At 37.6% G+C, this 19,425-nt stretch overlaps 1 protein-coding gene across 7 annotated transcripts in view; it reads right to left on the reverse strand.

Moving 5' to 3' along the window:
* The window catches only part of RAPGEF6 (Rap guanine nucleotide exchange factor 6), a 210,830-nt gene that overhangs the window by 42,385 nt on the left and 149,020 nt on the right, over positions 1–19,425 (reverse strand). For all 7 annotated transcript variants that reach the window (XM_054488153.2, XM_054488152.2, XM_054488155.2 and 4 more), the window contains 2 exons: positions 13,608–13,848; positions 6,627–6,784 (listed from right to left, as the gene is read on the reverse strand). In XM_054488153.2, coding sequence (XP_054344128.1) covers positions 6,627–6,784; positions 13,608–13,848 — 399 coding nt within the window. The remainder of the gene's footprint in view (positions 1–6,626; positions 6,785–13,607; positions 13,849–19,425) is intronic.

The raw sequence follows: 19,425 nt of genomic DNA on the forward strand, positions 1-19,425 counted from the left end.
ATCACCTTCTTAGCATTATGGACACTGTTAGCCTTTAGAGGAAAAAAAAAAAAAAAAAATTACAAATTTATCTCAAAATGTCCTGAGGTATAATCCCTGGTTAAAAGGGAGAAATGGAACAGATACAGATATGGCAGGAAATATTTTCATAAAATAAATTTTTTGGTCCTCTTGAGACTGAGGACCAAAAAAAAAAAAAAAGACTTGCTCTGAGGACTGAAAGATTCAACTGAATATACATGAATATAATTCCAGGGACAAGGGGTCTTAGCCAACATATGTTGAATGTTCTGGGTCCTGTCAAGTTGAAAGTAGAATACTTCACCTACTCTGGTTCCTTCTGTAAGAAGGATGCATCAAACTCTCTTTCCTCAATGTATTAAGAAATCTGAGTCATCAAATGCATCTTGTTCAGACTTCATTCTGATGAGCCAATCCTTAGTGGGCTGCTGACATCATCAGGTTTTTAAACCTACAAGACTTAAGGTCAGACTGTTTCAAGATCCACCAAAATCAGACATACTTCTTGAAATGGTTTGGCTGTGTCCCCAACCAAATCTCATCTTGAATTGTAACTCCCACAATTCCCACATGTCATGGGAGGGAGCCAGTGTGAGGTAACTGAATCATGGGGATGAGTCTTTCTCATGCTGTTCTCACAACAGTGAATAAGTCTCACGAGATCTGATGGTTTTAAACAGAGGAGTTCCCCTGCACAAACTCTCTTTGCCTGCTGTCACCAAGATGTGACTTGCTCCTCCTTGCTTTCTGCCATGATGGTGAGGCTTCCCCAGCCACGTGGAACCGTCAGTGCATTAAACCTCTTTCCTTTGTAAATTGCCCAGTCTTGGGTATGTCTCTACCAGCAGCATGAAAACGGACTAATATACTTCTCTACCCTGTGCTAGAAGATTATTGCAAACAAATGGAAATTTCAATTTGCCAAGAGAAATATATTGAACAAATGGGTTTCCACTATCTTTTTAAGTCCATAAAAAAGGAACAAACAATATATTGTTATTACCTGTACTGTTGCTACCCTCTTCATGGCTAGGTCCTAGCCATCCTGGGCTCCAGAACTGAATCATTTTACTATATCTTTGGGGGCTGAGCCTTAGCCAGTGGTACTGACTGACCTTGAGGGAATGGGGAGATGTTCTGATACCTTTTATTACTTTCTTCAGAGAAATTTATTCACAAAGACAGGGTGGGAATTTGTACACATTTCATGTTCTCTTCCCTTGCTGCCAATATACTGTAACATCTTCTGGGAAGGAGCACACAATTGTGTATCTTGATGCATAGTGTCAAAAAGTCATACTTTGTTAAAGTGATTTGTCCATGTGAAGGACAAATTGTTATATGATCACATAAGAGTGATTCAGGTATCACAAATGGGTGCCTTTAGAACAGATTCATAAATGGGATTATCTAAAGGGTACCCCTTAATCCAAACTCTGATGAATCTGCCAAGGTAACAAATGTCAACTTGGAAAAGCAATGGAGAGCCATCAGAGGAAAATCTTTCTCTGCGTTAATATTAATGACAGTGTAAACCTCTATTTTAGAATTGTTACGTACATATTACATAATATTCTTTAGAAACATGTTTCTTGTTAGTAGGAAAACCACATACATGCCAAGCACAATATTTGGCATGCAGCAGACACTCAAATGTTAATTGCTTAGATGAATGGTCAATATGTTCAAATAAAGTTGAATCGAAAGGGAAAAAATGATCCAATCATTTCAAATTTTAGGCACAAAGCTAAAATGCACACAAAAATACAGTACAATTTTAAAGGCAAAACAGACATTTAAAAAGAATCATAATCCTAGCACTTTAGGGGGCTGAGGCAGGCAGACCACTTGAGCCCAGGAGATCAAAATTAGCCTGGGGAACATGGAGAAGCCCTGCCTCCACAAAAATTACAAATATTATCTGGGTGTGGTAGTGTGTGCCTATAGGCCCAGCTACTCGGGAGTTTGAGGTGGGAGGATCACTTGAGCCCAGGAGGTAGAGGCTGCAGTGAGCCGAGATCATACTACTGCAGTCCAGCCTGGGTGACAGAGTGAGGCTCTGTCAAAAAAAAATCTTGGGGTCGGGCGCAGTGGCTTATGCCAGTAATCCCAGCACTTTGGGAGGCCGAGGTGGGCGGATCACGAGGTCAGGAGAATGAGACCATCCTGGCTAACATGGTGAAACCCCGTCTCTACTAAAAAAAATACAAAAAAATTAGCCGGGTGTGGTGGCGGGCACCTATAATCCCAGCTACTCGGGAGGCTGAGGCAGGAGAATGGCATGAACCCGGGAGGAGGAGCTTGCAGTGAGCCTAGATTGCGCCACTGCACTCCAGCCTGGGCGACAAAGCCAGACTCCGTCTCGAAAAAAAAAAAAAAAAAAAAAAATCTTGGAGGATCAAGGGTCATATTTCATATTTAGAAATCTTATGTAATAGGTAAATAAATTAAATAGATACCTCAGATATCTAGACTTTCGATCAGAGATGAAGTTTCTAGAGAGCTAACTTATAAATCTTACAGCGGTAAAATTAAAACATGAATACTTGAAGTATGTATGTACTGACCCTGAGATTACACTAAAATGGGAGAACTTTTAGGTATTTAAGATGATCTTTAAAAAAAAGACTGACTTTTCATTCTGCTTTAAATTGTTAATTGCTGAATAAATATTTATGAAGTGCCTGTTATGTGTCAATAGGGTTCCAGGTGATGAAGCTACAATGGTAAGTGAGACAGGTAAAGCCTCCACTCTCAGGGAATTTACTTACATTCAAGTGAGTAAACATGAGCTCAACGAAAGACAGACATCGAGTAAGGAAGAGAATTCATATAGTGAAAAGCGCCACACAAAAAAACAAAGGGTAGTGGTATATTAAGGAATGAAAAAATTGTTCTGTAAAGAGCCAGATAGTAAACATTTTAAGTTTTGCAGGTCAAATGGCAAAACACATATTTTTTAGGCACTTATATAATGAGAAAACAAATTCCCACAAAATAGTTTTTCAAAACTCAAAATATAATAATGCATACATAAAACAGGTAAAGATACATGAACACAAAGATTAGGCAATACTGTAAATGTCTACCAATGGGGACTGGTTAAAAAAATTCTGTTAGCTGTTTAAAAATTTGTGGTAGAACAACACACCTTGAAACAGAAAAGTATTCAAAGGTATATTGCTAAAGTGAAACAGTTAAGTGGAAGAAAAGTAAAACATCTCATTTGGGGTGAAAGCAACAGCAGACACATTTTATGTGCAATGAAATTTCTGGAAGGACATAAAGTAAATTAATAACTAAATTCTGAGGAGCGGAGACTTTTATATTCTATCTTATTCTGGCAGTTTAATTTTTTTAAAGCTATGATTGTGTTCCTTTATAATTAAAAACTAATAACAATAATAAATTTTCAATGAAGAAAAAATTAAGTTTACTATATGAAATAAATCAAATAAGGGTTTGTGCTATTAAGTGAAAAGAAGTAAGCTGTAAGTTCTACATGCAGATCTAGAAAAAAATTCCTTTTTGAATTTCTTTTAGCCACACTACTAATTTTTTTTAGGATTCATTTTGTATTGAGTCAGAAATCCCAAAGAACATTTCAGAAGTTACAGAACAGCATGTATACTGATTCTATCCAAACATAAAAACATACATATATTCAAAAAAATGACTAAAAAGATACATGCCAGTTAATACTGGCTACCTTCTAAGTGGAAAGAAAAGTTGTGCTCACTACTTCATTCAATTCTGTATCATTGGACTTTTAAAAAATAACAAAATAATACATACAAACAAGGGCAATAGAATATCATAGTCTTTAAGTTACTTACAATAAAAACCAACAGCTGTATGCAGCAAAAATAAAGCAAAATCAAAGTAAGCAATCAAAAACAAACTTATAGTTCTGTAGCTTTGCCCCCACTTTCATTTTGATCTAGTAATAACTTTGAAAATGCAGGATAAATATAGGTAAGCTCAAGACCAATAAACATTAATCAAACTTGGCTGTTACACATGTCCTATAATATACATATGTGATGTACATGGCTCATTTAAATTTTTGTGTTGTATAAATTACATAAGAAGCTGAATTTGGAATTAACTGGGAATTGATGTTTTTTTCAATCTAAATATAAATAATATCCATCACTAGATAAAAAGCCTTTCACAAAATTACACATTTGGGGGTTTAAAAATATAAGTTAAATACCTATCATATATGTGTTCACATTACTAGTACGAGCACATGTTGCAGACTGAGACATACCAGATGTTCTCTGAACAGATTTTAAAAAGGCATCTTTATCTTTAGTCCTTTTAACGTGTTCTCAAGGAGAGAATTATGTAATCAACCTGAAATCAAGTTGAGTAACACACCTTTTCTTTATAGGTCTGAATTTCAGCTCCATGGGGACTTAGTTTCTAAAACTTAATAATTTCAACCACTTCTCTTTGTTCCTCCAGCTAAATCTCCAACTTACTTCTCTCTCGCCTCCTCCTACAACCCTATCCCTTATTCCCTCAGCCCCACATCCTATATATACCTATGGCAAACATACAGCCATATAAATTATTAAAACTACAAATCATAAGATCCCTAATACTTGTCTTATGAAAGCATATATTGAATTTGTGCTTTGGAAGTGTGAAGACACTTTATTTTTGAATGTTCTATGTAGTGTGAAAAGCACTGCTGTAGAACACACACACAGAGACAAAGAAATAAATTCCCATCCTGCCACAGAGCAAACAATAGGAGAGACTTGACTCTGTGGGAGAAGGAGGTGGGTTTCCCAGATGAGGTTAACACTTGAGTTCAGCACTGACAAATAAAAAAGTTCACTGGACATGCAAGGAGAGGGCCATGGGTGGCAAACATGGGCAAAGAAAGGGCATTCTGAAAGTTCATTCCATACTCAGGAAGGAGGGTTGAAGTAATAGTGGTGAGAGAATGACAGAACAGGAGGCTAGAAAGGGGGTTCAGGTCAGCAACCCTTCTTCTTCACCCTGGTGTGCCAAGAACTGAATCCAGTTTGCAGTTTTCTTACCTCTGTGATATCTTAGTGCTTGCTTTACCCTTTCCGGTAAATAGTTTAATTAACTTTATACTTTGGTAAGAATCTTCACATTAACTTCGGATCAAATAACTGGAGTGTCTTCTCTCTCATGAATGACACTTCACTAATATAAAAATCACTACAAATGTCTTAGGAAAGTAATGACTCATTAAATCTTTGTTCTAAAAAGAACACTGGTAGCCATGTAGAGAGTGTCATGTGTCAGAACAGTTTACTGGTTTAACAATCGCTCTAATGGTTAAGTGGCAACTGAAATATAAAGGAAGAAACCATGTGCAGAATGACCTTCACTAAACTGTTACTAAGTTATGTCCTAAGGTTTTTATTTAAGTTGCTATAATAAAACATGAACTTTACTACTGTACTTATATTTCCTTCTAATACCGAGATGGAACTAAGTTTCCTCCCTTTCTACACTAGCTGCTAGGAATTTTAGAGTCAAAATTGAAGGTGAATCAGAACTATGCTTATCTTTGTAGAAACATTTTTTCTCCCAACTTTCCTTGGACCCAATTATATGTTTCAGTGCTTAATTGTATATGCCTTTTATTGAAAACCATCTCAAATCCTTTAAATGATGGATATATAATTATTCAAAGTCGAAAGTTTTCTTCTTTGTAACAAAACTTTAGATTATATAATTGCGACAATTTTTGCCTCAAGACAAACAGATGCAAAAAAAAAAAAAATAACTTGACATCCCACACTGAAAGTCCAAACAACAATGAAAATTATGCTATAATGCTCTGATAACAATACATGACAAATACAACAACTTTAGCTTCAGGTGTTTGAGGAAAAATCTGCTTTTACAAAATTACAAACACTTTTCTGTGTATCACAGAAAAAGGTAAGCGAGGCCACTTAGATTAAAATAATCTCCCTTATTCTTTTCCACACCCTGGGTAAGATATATCTTGCCTGAGAAGTGTCTCTGTTTTCATTCTACTGCTTAGATTAGGATTACTAAAAGACATCTAATTCTGTGGTTAGAGGTAGTCTCTTTTTTCTTTTTTCTTTTTTTGAGATGGAGTCTCGCTCTGTCGCCCAGGCTGGAGTGCAGTGGTGTGATCTTGGCTCACTGCAAGCTCTGCCTCCTGGGTTCACGCCATTCTCCTGCCTCAGCCTCCCAAGTAGCTGGGACTACAGGCACCCACCACCACGCCTGGCTAATTTTTTGTATTTTTAGTATACACGGTGTTTCACCGTGTTAGCCAGGATGGTCTCAATCTCCTGACCTCATGATCTGCCCACCTTGGCCCCCCAAAGTGCTGGGATTATAGGCGTAAGCCACCACGCCCGGCCAGAGGTAGTCTCTTTTTTATGTACTTCGGTTTCACTTTAGAGGAAGTACCATTCAAATCAACAGAACAAGTCAATCTCTCTTTAGTTTTTTGCATCAAGTCATAATCTAGAGTTAAGAGGGCTGCAAGTAACTCTAGCACTTGCTGCACAAGGCTTAACCATCTATTTGTTCATTTGGTACCAATATGGCAATATAAAATCACATATGAAAATTACCTGAAGGATTGGAAAAATCCAACATACTGGTGGTAGGCTGCAGGAGATCAGGGCTGCTGGATGAGAGTGTTCCAGGGATGGGCATTATAGCCAGACTATGCCTACAGTGCCTTGTTCCCACAATGCTGTCATCTTGTGATTGGCTTAGGCCTCCATCACTTCAAAAGAATGTCATATATCACTTTAAAGTATTTGAGAGTACTTAAGTAGTAAACGTTTCTGTTCCCTGTGCACTAAGGCATAAAAGAACCAATTCAAAGAGGTGATTTCAACAATTGAAATACTACAGCAATTTTTAAAAGACAATTGTAATGATGAAAATGGCACTAAAATGTTTAACAATTACATTAAAATAAAATCTAACTTATACATCTAAGTAATTCTACTACATCCTAATTAAATTGTCTTATTTAGTGTCTACCAGTTTGGGTGAAGAAACTGAATCTGAGTATTTAGGGAACCCTTCAAATTTGCCAGTTTTAGTGGACACTAATACATGTATCCAAAAATGCACAGCCACACCATAGCAAGGTGTTCTCTTTCTCCTTCCCTTTCTCCAGAAAATCTTGGTGATCCTCTAGGAAAAAGATGGAGTCTACATTCAAACCAAAAACTATGGCAGGTAGTAGATAATAATGGCGCCAAGGTCAAGTGACAAAGTAAGAGTGGTCTTTAAACACTGGACCAGAAAAAAAATAGAATTATGAAAATTACAGTCTCTAAAGTTCATTCTAAGGGTACATTATTTCTTATTTAATCTCTCAAGTCTAATTATTTAAGCAAACAATATATTCTTCCTTTAAAATATTTTAGAAATGTGACATAGGCAACTTCTAAATCCACCTAGAGAAAAAATAAAAACAAAGAAACAAACACTGTCACTTAGGTTTTAGATATCCCCAAATTTTAGCTTACTTTTAAGCAAAACAGTTCTACAAAAACATAAGATAGCAGTGAAAAAAATTTCCATCAACATCAATAACCAAAAACTACTTCTAAGGGTTGTACTTACATTAAAACCAATGCTCTGCTACTATTAATTATTGTCTATATTTTATCAAATGCAGCATTCTGCCTAGTACTTGCTATACATACAAACAGAAGTATCACAGAATACTTACCTATTATCATGAAAAAGATTAAGGTATAGTATTATAAATGAATAATATGGAATACATTTAAATTATGTTAGATGTAAAATACAGGATTTTATGTAGATTAGAAAACTATGCAAGATGGAGAGTTAGACTGTTAAATAAACTGCTAAAGGACTGTTAATAGCCAGACATGAAAGAGAGGGCCAGGATATGACAGAGCTGAAGAGTCAGAGAAAAGCAAAGGACATGGAAGAAAGCAAAGATTAGTGTTTCAAGGGCAAGCTTTGATGTCAGGCAGACCTGAGCTACTAGCTGCTTGACTTCAGGCAAATTTCGTTCTCTTTATAAACTTTGGTTTTCTCATCTGTAAATGTGAGCAATACTATCTCCCCCAAGAATACTGAAAAATTAGGTAATATAGGCAAATGTTGTGGTGTAAAGGAAAACTGGACTTTAATTCTTAAGAATGGACTTACTTTTACAAAAATTAAAATGAGAACAGGGCTGGGCACATTGGCTCATCCCTGCAATCCCAGCACTTTCGGTGGCGGAGGTGGGTGAATCACGTGAGTCAGGAGATTAAGACCAGCCTGGCCAACATGGCGAAACCCCGTCTCTACTAAAAATACTAAAATTAGCCAGGAGTCAGGTGGCATGTGCCTGTAATCCCAGCTACTCGGGAGGCTGAGGCAGGAGAATCGCTTGAACCCAGGAGGCAGAGGTTGCAGAGAGCTGAGATCACGCCATTCCACTCCAGCCTGGGTGACAGAGCAAGATTCCATATCAAAAATAAATAAAAATAAAATAAAATGAGAATTGTACAAACCCAGAAGGGAGAATTATTTATTTTACTCAATTTATATTAAAAAGTAGAGGCAGGTCTGAGTAAAGGTACTATAGAAACAGGAAGTGCTTTCCTGGGGAGAGAAGGCAGTCTAATTTGACAGATAAAGCAAAGGAGATATCTCATTTGATAAATAATTTGCATTTATTCTAAATTGACTCCTTATAATTTGGTTTGTATTCCTAAAGATTAGAGTTAAATGTTCTAAGGTTAGGTAAGAGAAAATAAGAGGAAAAAGGGCTTTCAAAGGTATTTAAATTACATACAAAATGAAGATTTTTTTTTTTTAAAAACAGTCTTTGACTTTTGAAAACAAACACATCAATTTTTGGACACAGAGGGTGCGACAACAATCCAAGGAAGCAAACCATTAAAGAGGCTGTCCAGTCCTACTAATAATGAAGTAGAAGCAACTTTAACAATGTTAAAAAGTTACAATTTTCTATTAAAGGGAATTAACTGCATCAATTGCAGCAAGCTGAATCACTATACAAATTAAGACATACAGAAAATACGGAAAGTCCTTATAGCTCTTACTGGTGCTATTTAACATCGCTTCTGCTTCTGAATGCTCAATAGAGACAACACCGTATAGCTATAAATACGTAAAGTTGGTTACAGATTCGTAGTAATTAAAGTGTGAGGTGCATAAATGAAAACTATACTGCTATGTACAATCCATGCTATCTCATGAAAGAAACAGTATTTAGTTGGCAAAATATCCATGCTTATTTGAAAGCTGAGTTGATAAAGCCCATTTGGCAAGTAATTGTATCATTCTTACCCATTTGGCAAGTAATTGTATCATTCTTACCAAAACAGTCTCCTGAGAAGGTGATGCAGTAACAGAAGAAAAATCGTTTAAAAAAATTCCTCAATACTTCCCCAACACTAAATTTACTTAGGATAAAAGTACTTGGTTTCATATTATGAAACTAAAAAGGCTACATAAATATCACCAATATGTAAATAAAAAAGAATCCCAATATTTAAAAAGCAAACAAAAAAATATGTTGACAAGAAATGGGGAGGAAAAATACAATTCCAGTTAAGCAAGCAAGGCAGTTTATTTCTGGGATTGTTACAATGAATAACACAGAAATGTTACTTAGGCAACTGTGATTTTAAAAACAAAATAAAAGCTGTGTGATTTTTAAAAAAGAAGAACAGATTTCCTGAAATGTGAAGAATTCTTAGGTCAATAAAAACCATACTTCCGTCTTGACTTACAGATGTAATTCAAACTAGTAACATTTTTCCCTTTAATTTTTAGGAACATTCTTTTAAAATTATATCATGGTTTGTTTGGGATTTTGGAATTATCTATTCTTATCTCACGTATTTGTCCTTTCCTTACATTCTTCCTTTTCTATGACAACTCATCCTCTACTCTTACAGAACTGAGTGCTGCTAAAGTCAGAGAACAAGTTTCTGTTCTTGGTGCCTCTTCCAAAGAGGTCTGGCACACAGGAGATGCTCAGAAATTGTGAAACTGAACTCATTAAACATTTTTTTTCAATTAAAAAATAACAAATGTTCAAGAAGAAAACTTGCAAAATACAGAAAGAAAGCAGAGAAGGGAAAAATTACCTATGAAACCATGCCTTCCAAAAACCACAATCAACATTTTGATATTTTTCCTTCTAGTCATTTTTCTGATGCATAGTAGAATTTATTTAACCAATCCTTGTAGTTGAACATTTAGGGTGTTCCAATTTTGTTTTAGTATAGCTTAAACAACTTAGAGCATCTATATATAAATCTTCGTCTAATTCCTATTAGAAACAGAACTACTAAATCAAAGAATTTTGCCATTTTAAAATATTTATTGGCTAGTGCAATGGCTCAAACCCGTAATCCCAGCACTCTGGGAGGCTGAGGCGGGTGGATCACCTGAGGTCAGGAGTCCCAGGTCAGGAGTTCCAGACCAGCCTGGCCAACATGGTGAAACCCTGTCACTAATAAAAATAAAATTAATTAATTAATTAATTTATTTATTTATTTTGAGTTGGAGTTTCACTCTGTCGCCCAGGCTGCAGTGCAGTGGCACGACCTTGGCTCGCCACAACCTCCATCTCCCTGGGTTCAAGTGGTTCTCCTGCCTCAGCCTCCCGAGTAGCTGGGATTACAGGCATGTGCCACCATGCCCAGCTAATTTTTGTAGTTCTCTTGCCTCAGCCTCCCAAGCAGCTGGGATTACAGGTGTACGCCACCATGTCCAGCTAGTTTTTTTATTTTTGGTAGAGATGGACTTTCACAATGTTGGTCAGGCTGGTCTCAACCTCCTGGCCTCAAGTGATCCATCCACCTTGGCCTCCCAAAGTGCTGGGATAACAGGCGTGAGGCACTGTGCCCAGCCAGAATTTTGCCACTTTTAAAGCTTTTAATAGAAAGGCATCACTTTATATTAGCACACCAGTCTAAACTTTTATAAACTTATAACATTTTCAATTCTGTCCCTGACCATTCTTTTTGTCAATCTGTGAGGAAACAAATGGTATCCACTATTAAACTGTATATCCTGGATCAATATCAAAACAGATCATCTGAGTCATGTTTTCTGCCTATTTTTCCATTGAAGTTTTAGTGATTTTTTTTCCCATTTGATTTCTGAGAGCTCTTTATATATAAAGGGTAGTATACTTTTGTGTAGCAGAAGGAATTGTCTGAATTCACTTCAGATGACTGTCAAGAAATATAAGATACATTCTCAAAAATGCAAAAAGGCCAGTCTGATAGGTAAGACAGCTCTCCCAACAAAACAGCCTCCAGAAACCTTTGACTTCCAAGATAACCTATTTTTTCTGTATTTATGTGGCTGAAATAATTAGCATTTTACTCCTTGGAAACAAGTTTGGAAGGGACAGACAGGTTAATATAAACTTCTGCAGTGCAGCATTTTATTCATATTTATATTCATAACCAAGCATTTTCTTGTTGGCACAAAGCAAGAGACCCAATAATCCCTTCTGAGTTTAAGCAAAATATTTTTACCAGATAGTCCTCTTTTTTGGGTACCAATATAAAGTTATAATGCTTGAAAATACTCAACTGACTGTTCCTGGCGACCTCAGTTCTACACCTCTTGCTGTAACCAAAGACAGAATTCAGGTACAGTAACTAATTCCCACACCCTCACCAAAGGATGATGTGGAGATGAGATACTGATTTAGCTGCCTAAAACTTGAGTACAGCTGGTTAGAATGTGATAGTAACAAGTTGAAGAGAGTTATAATTACAGTGTTGTCTGTCTTCAGATGATACACGTCACAACTGTGTCACTGGTCAAAATGAGACGCAGTTAATGGGAGAAAGAACTACTCCAGACAAAACCCATTAAGGTTTCTGGAAGTGGAACTCAGGGCATTACCCCCTGAGGAATTCTCCTCATGCCTTCTTTTCTGCCTTCTGGATCCTCGGTTTTGTCTCTTTTTCACAGTGACTTCCAGTCATCCCCAACTGTCCCTGACCTCTTCAGTGTGGGCTGGCCCCTCTAACATTCTCCTTACTCAATCCCCATTTGTGAGACCATGCCTTTTCTTACAGTGTTTGCTACAGTACACTCGACATTCAAAAATTTTGGTATTTTAAAGTAATGATTTTTATAAGCCACTCACCTCAAGGATAGAATGAGTAATGAACTTTTAGAAAGACCTCAGGGTATTTTAATCCTCTGAGTTCCAAATTAAATGAGGAGAAAATGTGTTTCCCTGACTGGAAATAAGAATTCAGGAAGACGAGCATTTCTGATTGGAAAATCTTCGAGATTTTTAATTATTGAAAAAATATTTAAAAATAGCTATCATTAAAGATGAGAGTTGACACAATTCCAAGTTGCCTCCCAATTGTTCTCTCTGCTATCACTGCTATATTGTGCTGTATCCACAACCCCAAATCACTAACACAGCCATCAGAGAGGTCTTCCTAAAAGAACAAATGTTACCAAATCACATGTCTTCTTATGGCTCCCTGTCATGACATGATGAAGTCTATTATCTTTAGCATAATATTCAAGGTCCCTCGTAACCTACTTCTCTTGCTCTGGCTCTAGTTATATACATAGAAACACAATCTATTCAAACCTAACAAGTTTGTTCCTGCCTCCACTTACCAACCTGTAACATGAGAACTTTGCAATTTGCTTAGATTATCAACTCTTGGAGGATAAGAACCTTGATCTATTTATCTTCCTGTCTCTGGCTTAGTATATAATGAATGTGTACAGAATAAGGGTTCCTGATGTGAATTTTTCAGAGGTAAGGACTATCTCTTTTTGTTTCTATAACTATAATCTGGCACAATTACCAGGAACTTTCAGGAGGCAAATAAGTATTTTCTTTTAACGTATTTTTTTAACTTGATTTCATTCACTGATTATTCACTGTCTTAACTTATTCAATAAATAAAAACTGAGTGCCTACTATGTGCTAAGTATTGTACTGCTCTTGATTAGAACTTTTGTAATTGCTTCAGGAAGCTGCTAATGTAATATATACTAGAGTCATCGCCAATCATGACACTTTAGTGGACTAATTCCATCAGTATTTTACAGACCTTAATTTACATTTAAAATCTTCAAGTATTACTAAGTTTTGGTGATATCCCATTTTGGAAATAGAAATAGGTCTGATTAAAAAGCTCAACTTTAGAATTCAAGAAGGAATAAATGGTGCTGCAAAGGAAAAATGATTAAAAAAAAAACAAAAAACTGGTGAATGAGTCCCAAGATTTAAGGTGTAGAATTTGTAGAGATCAGGAGACTAAAATTGGACCAAAAATATTTAAAAATAGATTTAATAAAATAAAATGGATAGTCTTTCCCAAAACTCAAAATAATGCTATTATATAATCTGAAAGTGGTAACTTCATGAAAGTGATAGGGAGAAGTTCAAATGTATTCTTATTTGAGTACTGTTTGAAGGCTTTATGATACATTAGCTATATAATAAAGCAAAACTTACCCAAGCCTCCCCCCACCCCAAATAAAAACTTTACAGTGAAACTGAAAATCCCTGCATGGCTAAGATTGGCATTACCTACCTAAATAGCTTTGGAGGCAAGATACTAAATCGTGTTTTATCCAAAATCTTCCTGATTTTGTTTCTTCCACCTGAAACAGTATTTGCTTTAACTTTCTTACTTCCTTTCTCCTGTGATGTCTGTTCAATATCTCCTGGCACATGCTGGATAGAATGGCGATTACTTTTTTTTTCAGCAATTTTGGGAATATGAGGAACACCAGATTTCTCTTGTTCAGTCCTAAAAAGTAACTCTTTGAACACTGTGGAAATAAAACAAATGTGTCATTTCATTTTTCTTCTCTTCAGAAAATTTTTGTACCAACAACAAATTTTAAGGATAAACACAGTGACTTTCCATTATTTGAACTTTCTCAGTCTCATTCAACTAAACACTGTCAAGTATTTACCCGTCCTTTAGCAGCTGTATCTTCTTTCTTTAGTTTTTATACCTGATTATACTTCTGATTTTGCCCAACACTAATAAAAGGAAAGTCAGTGGGGGGAAAGGGAAAGGAAGTGGGCAGGCTGCAGGCAAGTTTGAAAAAAACAGAGGTTCCTATTTAGGTAATAAGTAATATAACTGCTAATCAACTAATTTTATAGAAACAGATATTTAGGTTCTATTGTATGTTATTCCTTATAATACAGCTGACCGTTGAAAAACATTAGTTGGAACTATGTGGGTCCATTTATACTTGAATTTTTTTCAACCAAACGTGGATTGAAAATACAGTATTCTTGGGATGCAAAAACCTGCGTATGGCTCTGAAGAACCAACTGTGGGTCTTGAATATGCACAAATTTGGGTGTACATGGGGTGGAGGTCCTGTAACCAACCCTATGCATATACCGAGGGATAACTACATATGTCACTTGAGATGAGACCTGACTACTGTAGTCAGGTTCAGATTGTAAAATTTAGATGAGAAAAGCTTTGTTGGACTTTATTTTTACTTTTACCAAAAGCAGTAATTTTGGTTATTGATTGATTGATGGATTTTGAGACAGAGTGTTGCTCTGTCGCCCAGGCTGGAGTGCAGTGGCACAATCTCAGCTCACTGCAACCTCCACCTCCCGGGTTCAAGCGATTCTCTTGCCTCAGCTCCCAGAGTAGCTAGGATTACAGGCACGTATCACCACACCCGGCTAATTTTTGTATCTTTAGTAGAGATAGGGTTTCCCCATGTTGGCCAGGCTGGTCTCAAACTCCTGACCTCAGGTGATTAGCCCACCTCGGCCTCCCAAAGTGCTGGGATTACAGGCATGAGCCACCATGCCCGGCCTAATTTTGGTAATTTTAATTTGGTAATATATATCGATTCGTCACGGTCACATTTATGAGGCTATGTCATTCAGTAAAGCTGCTAAAAAAATATCCACTTCAGTGGTCTGAAGTAAAAACAAGTAAACAACCAATCATATCTTAGATACTGCTTTTTTTTTTTTAAATTTTGAGACAGAGTTTCACTCTTGTTGTCCAGGCTGGAGCGCAATGGCACAATCTTGGCTCACCATAACCTTCGCCTCCCGGGTTCAAGCGGTTCTCCTGCCTCCCAAGTAGCTGGGATTACAGACATGCACCACCACAGCCGGCTAATTTTGTATTTTTAGTAGAGATGGGGTTTCTCCATGTTGGTCAGGCTGGTCTCGAACTCCCGACTTCAGGTGATCCACCCGCCTCGGCCTCCCAAAGTGCTGGGATTACAGGCGTAAGCCACCATGCCTGACCCTTTTTTTTTCCTTTTTTTGAGAAAGGGTCTCACTCTGTTGCCCAGGCTGGAGTTCAGTGGTGTGATCAGGGCTCACTGCAGCCTCGACCTCCCTGGGCTCAGGTGATCCTCCCACCTCAGCCTCTGGAGCAGTTGGGATTACAGGAGTGTGCCACCATGCCGGGTTAATTTTTGTATTTTTTTGTAGAGATGGGGTTTTGACATGTTGCCCAGGATGACCTCGAACTTCTAGGCTCAAGAGATCTGCCCGTCTCAGCCTTCCAAAGTGCTGGGATTACAGGCGTTAAGCCACCGTGCCCGGCCTCAGATATCTTTCTGTCAAGTCTAACTAAGTCTGGTGAATTACTTCATCCTTAATGAGGGTGCAGGTACATTTGGGAAATTACCTGTTTAGCAATCTGTTTGCCTACACCAAATTTTTGCCTTGTGAGGATGGCTACATCTCCTTGGGATAAAGCAAAGATAAATCTGTATAAGGTTAAATATCTAGAAACGATGAATCATGGTGCCTGAAGAAGTCTGAATTACAGAGAAATAGTGGTTGCGTATTCTTAGAATAGACTTAAATGGCTTCAGCTGCATGAGCTGTGGAAGCAAACACTCAGCTTATCATTACATACAGCTTTGAGCAGTATAGGCTGCACCTTTTTTTATTTTTTAAGTTGTAAATTGTGTAAATATGCCCACTGAAAAATCCAATCACAGAGAATTTTTTTGGAAAACAACAGAAAAGGAAAGTAAGAGTTTCCCACAAAATCAAAGAACTTACAAGTAAGATAGAAATGGATAAAGCCTTAAGAATGGATTAAAACATTTACAACTTGGTATTCACTTGTAAAATCTGGACTGATTTGAGGGTTTCAACAGAAGGATGATACCACATTACCAAAGCACAGTGCAAGTTTATGAAAAGCACATTTTTCTGCTTTCAAAATGGAGACTTTTTAGAAGTTACCTTCCATAAAGTCTGCATGATTAAAATAAAGTAAAATATTTTACAAATTTCACTTGATTTTAAGCCATATGGCAATATATACACACACGTGTGTTTATGTGTGTGTGTGTGTACATGTATATATGTACATTTATATATGTATTTTTTGGAAACAGGGTCAGGTCTCACTCTGTCATCCAGGCTGGAGACCACAGCTCACTGCAGCCTTGACTTTATGGGCTCATGTGATCCTCCCACTTCTGCCTCCTGGGTAGCTGGGACTACAGGCACGTGCTACTGCGCCCAGCTCATTTTTTCTATTTTTGTAGAGACGCAGTCTCACTATGTTTCCTAGGCTAGTCTTGAACTCCTGGGCTCAAACGATCCTTGTGCCTCGCCCTCCCAAAGTGATGAGATTACAGGGGTGAGCCACCACGACTGGCCAATACTTTTAAATCTAAAATTCAGATATTCATTCAAAAAATGTTAACCTATAAATATAGGTCAGGCACTTCACTTGATGTTTGTATATTACTCCTGTTGTGTAACTTACAGTCAGTCTAACACGCATAAAACATAACCAGAGGAACTACTTAAAACAGTAGGAAAGGGCAATCTTCCTTGAGCAAGTCATCTTGTAAAAAGAAATCAGAAAGATGAGAAGATTTTAACTAGGCAAAGGATGAGTAATCTTAGGTAGAGAAAATCTCAACTTCAAAGTCCCTGTGGTAGAAGGAAGGTTCAAGAAAATTAAAATGACTAGAGAACAAGGTAGAGACGAGGCCAGATAATGCTATGCTAAAGTATTCAAATTTTCTGTCAGAGCAACAGGAAAACTTTGAAGGGGCAGATTTCCTTAGTAGTGTGTATGTAAGGTAACTGAATTATTTTTAAAAATTGTTAAATTTGGCTGGGTGTGGTGGCTCATGCCTGTAATCCCAGCACTTTGGGAGGCTGAGGAGGGTGGATCACCTGATCAGGAGTTCGGGACCAGCTTGGTCAAAATGGTGAAACTCCACCTCTACTAAAAATACAAAAATGAGCCGGGCATGGTGGCACATGCCTGTAATCCCACTTACTCCAGAGGCTGAGACAGGAGAATCGCTTGAACCTGGGAGGCGGAGGTTGCAGTGAGCCGAGATCGAGCCACTGCACTCCAACCTGAGCAACAGAGCGAGACTCTGTTTCAAAAAAAAAAATTGTTAAATTTCTCCTCTGGACATGAGTATGTCATTATATGTAAAAATTTGTGGAGCTTATAGTTTCTTTTAAAGAAGAGAAATGATTGTGTTAAATTAAAAAAAATAGGGACAAAAATGAAAGGATAGTGAGTACACATAACTACAATGCTATTAAACAGCAATATCAGACGTTGTACATGAATCAAAAGTAAAAGTGCCAAAGAATCTATAAAAGCTTAATAAAACTGACTACATAAAAATTAAAAATGTCTCTTCCTACATATGTGTATATGCGTTCACAAACACACGAAACAAAAGTCAAAACACAAACCACTTGGGGAAAATACTTTCAAATTTTCAACTCTTTAAAAAGAGTTGAAAGATACTATTTTAATTTATAAAGTGCTCAAACAAGTCAATAAAAGATGAGTAACAATATAAAAAGGGGCAGATGAAATCAAAAGACTTTACAGAGGCCGGGTGCGGTGGCTCACGCCTGTAATCCCAGCACTTTGGGAGGCCGAGGCAGGTGGATCACGAGGTCAGGAGATTGAGACCATCCTGGCTAACACAGTGAAACCCCGTCTCTACTAAAGAATACAAAAAATTAGCACGGTGGCGGGCACCTGTAGTCCCAGCTACTCGGGAGGCTGAGGCAGGAGAATGGCATGAACCCAGGAGGCGGAGCTTGCAGTGAGTGGAGATCGTGCTACCGCACTCCAGCCTGGGCGACAGAGCGAGACTCCATCTCAAAAAAAAAAAAAAAAAAAAAAAAAGACTTTAAAGAAATGCCAGCCTGGCGGCGGTGGCTCACGCCTGTAATCCCAGCACTTTGGGAGGCCGAGGTGGGTGGATCACGAGGTCAGGAGATCGAGATCATCCTGGCTAACATGGTGAAACCCCATCTCTACTAAAAATACAAAAAATTAGTCGGCATGGTGGCGGGCGCCTGTAGTGCCAGCTACTCCGGAGACTGAGGCGGGAGGATGGCGTGAACCCGGGAGGCGGAGCTTGCAATGAGCCGAAATCACGCCACTGCACTCCAGCCTGGGCAACAGAGCGAGACTCCGTCTCAAAAAAAAAAAAAAAAAAAAAAAAGAAAAAGAAATGCCAAAACACACAAAAAAGGTGCTCAACCTTACTTGTTATTAAATAATGTATATCAAAACTTAAAAGACTGATTATACCCACTGCAGAGGCTTTTTTTTTTTTTTTTTTTTTTTTTTCAGACAGAGTCTTGCTTTGTTGCCGGGCTGGAGTGCAGTGGTGCGATCTCGGCTCACTGCAACCTCCGCCCCCCAGGTTCAAGCGATTCTCCTGCCTCAGCCTTCCGAGTAGCTGGGACTACAGGCGCATGCCACTACACCCAGCTAATTTTTGTATTTTTAGTAGAGACAGAGTTAGCTAGGATGGTCTCCATCTCTTGACCTCGTGATCTGCCTGCCTGGGCCTCCCAAAGAGCTGGGATTACAGGCGTGAGCTACCGTGCCCGGCCAAGACATTCTTATACACTGATGAATGAAGCATAGATCGTGATAAACTTTCAGAAAGTAAAACCCTGCAGTGTCTGTCAAAAGTAATTCCACTTTGAGAAATGTATCATATAGATGGATCTATATGAGCATAAAAGTACAAAGAATTTTTATTATATCTCTGTTAATAGCAAAAACTATAAACAATCTAAAATATCTATCAATATGACATTAACTCAACAGATTATGGTAATAATAGAATTCTATGTAATAATTATATAACAAGTAGGTCTGTATGAACTGATGTGAAAAAGCACAGAATATTGTACACAGTATGGTTCCATTGTATATCTATTTTTAGTATTTTAGTTTTCAAAACATACACACTTACTACTTTTATTAAAACTTAAAAAGACAAGTTTTCTGAGAAACGGAATTTTTGGGTTTAGAGACAGTCTTGCTCGTTGCCCAGGCTGGAGTGCAGGGACACAATCACAGCTCATTATAGTCTTGAACTCCT

The sequence above is a fragment of the Pongo pygmaeus genome, chromosome 4, assembly GCF_028885625.2.
Source record: "Pongo pygmaeus isolate AG05252 chromosome 4, NHGRI_mPonPyg2-v2.0_pri, whole genome shotgun sequence".
In the NCBI taxonomy this organism is placed as follows: domain Eukaryota; kingdom Metazoa; phylum Chordata; class Mammalia; order Primates; family Hominidae; genus Pongo; species Pongo pygmaeus.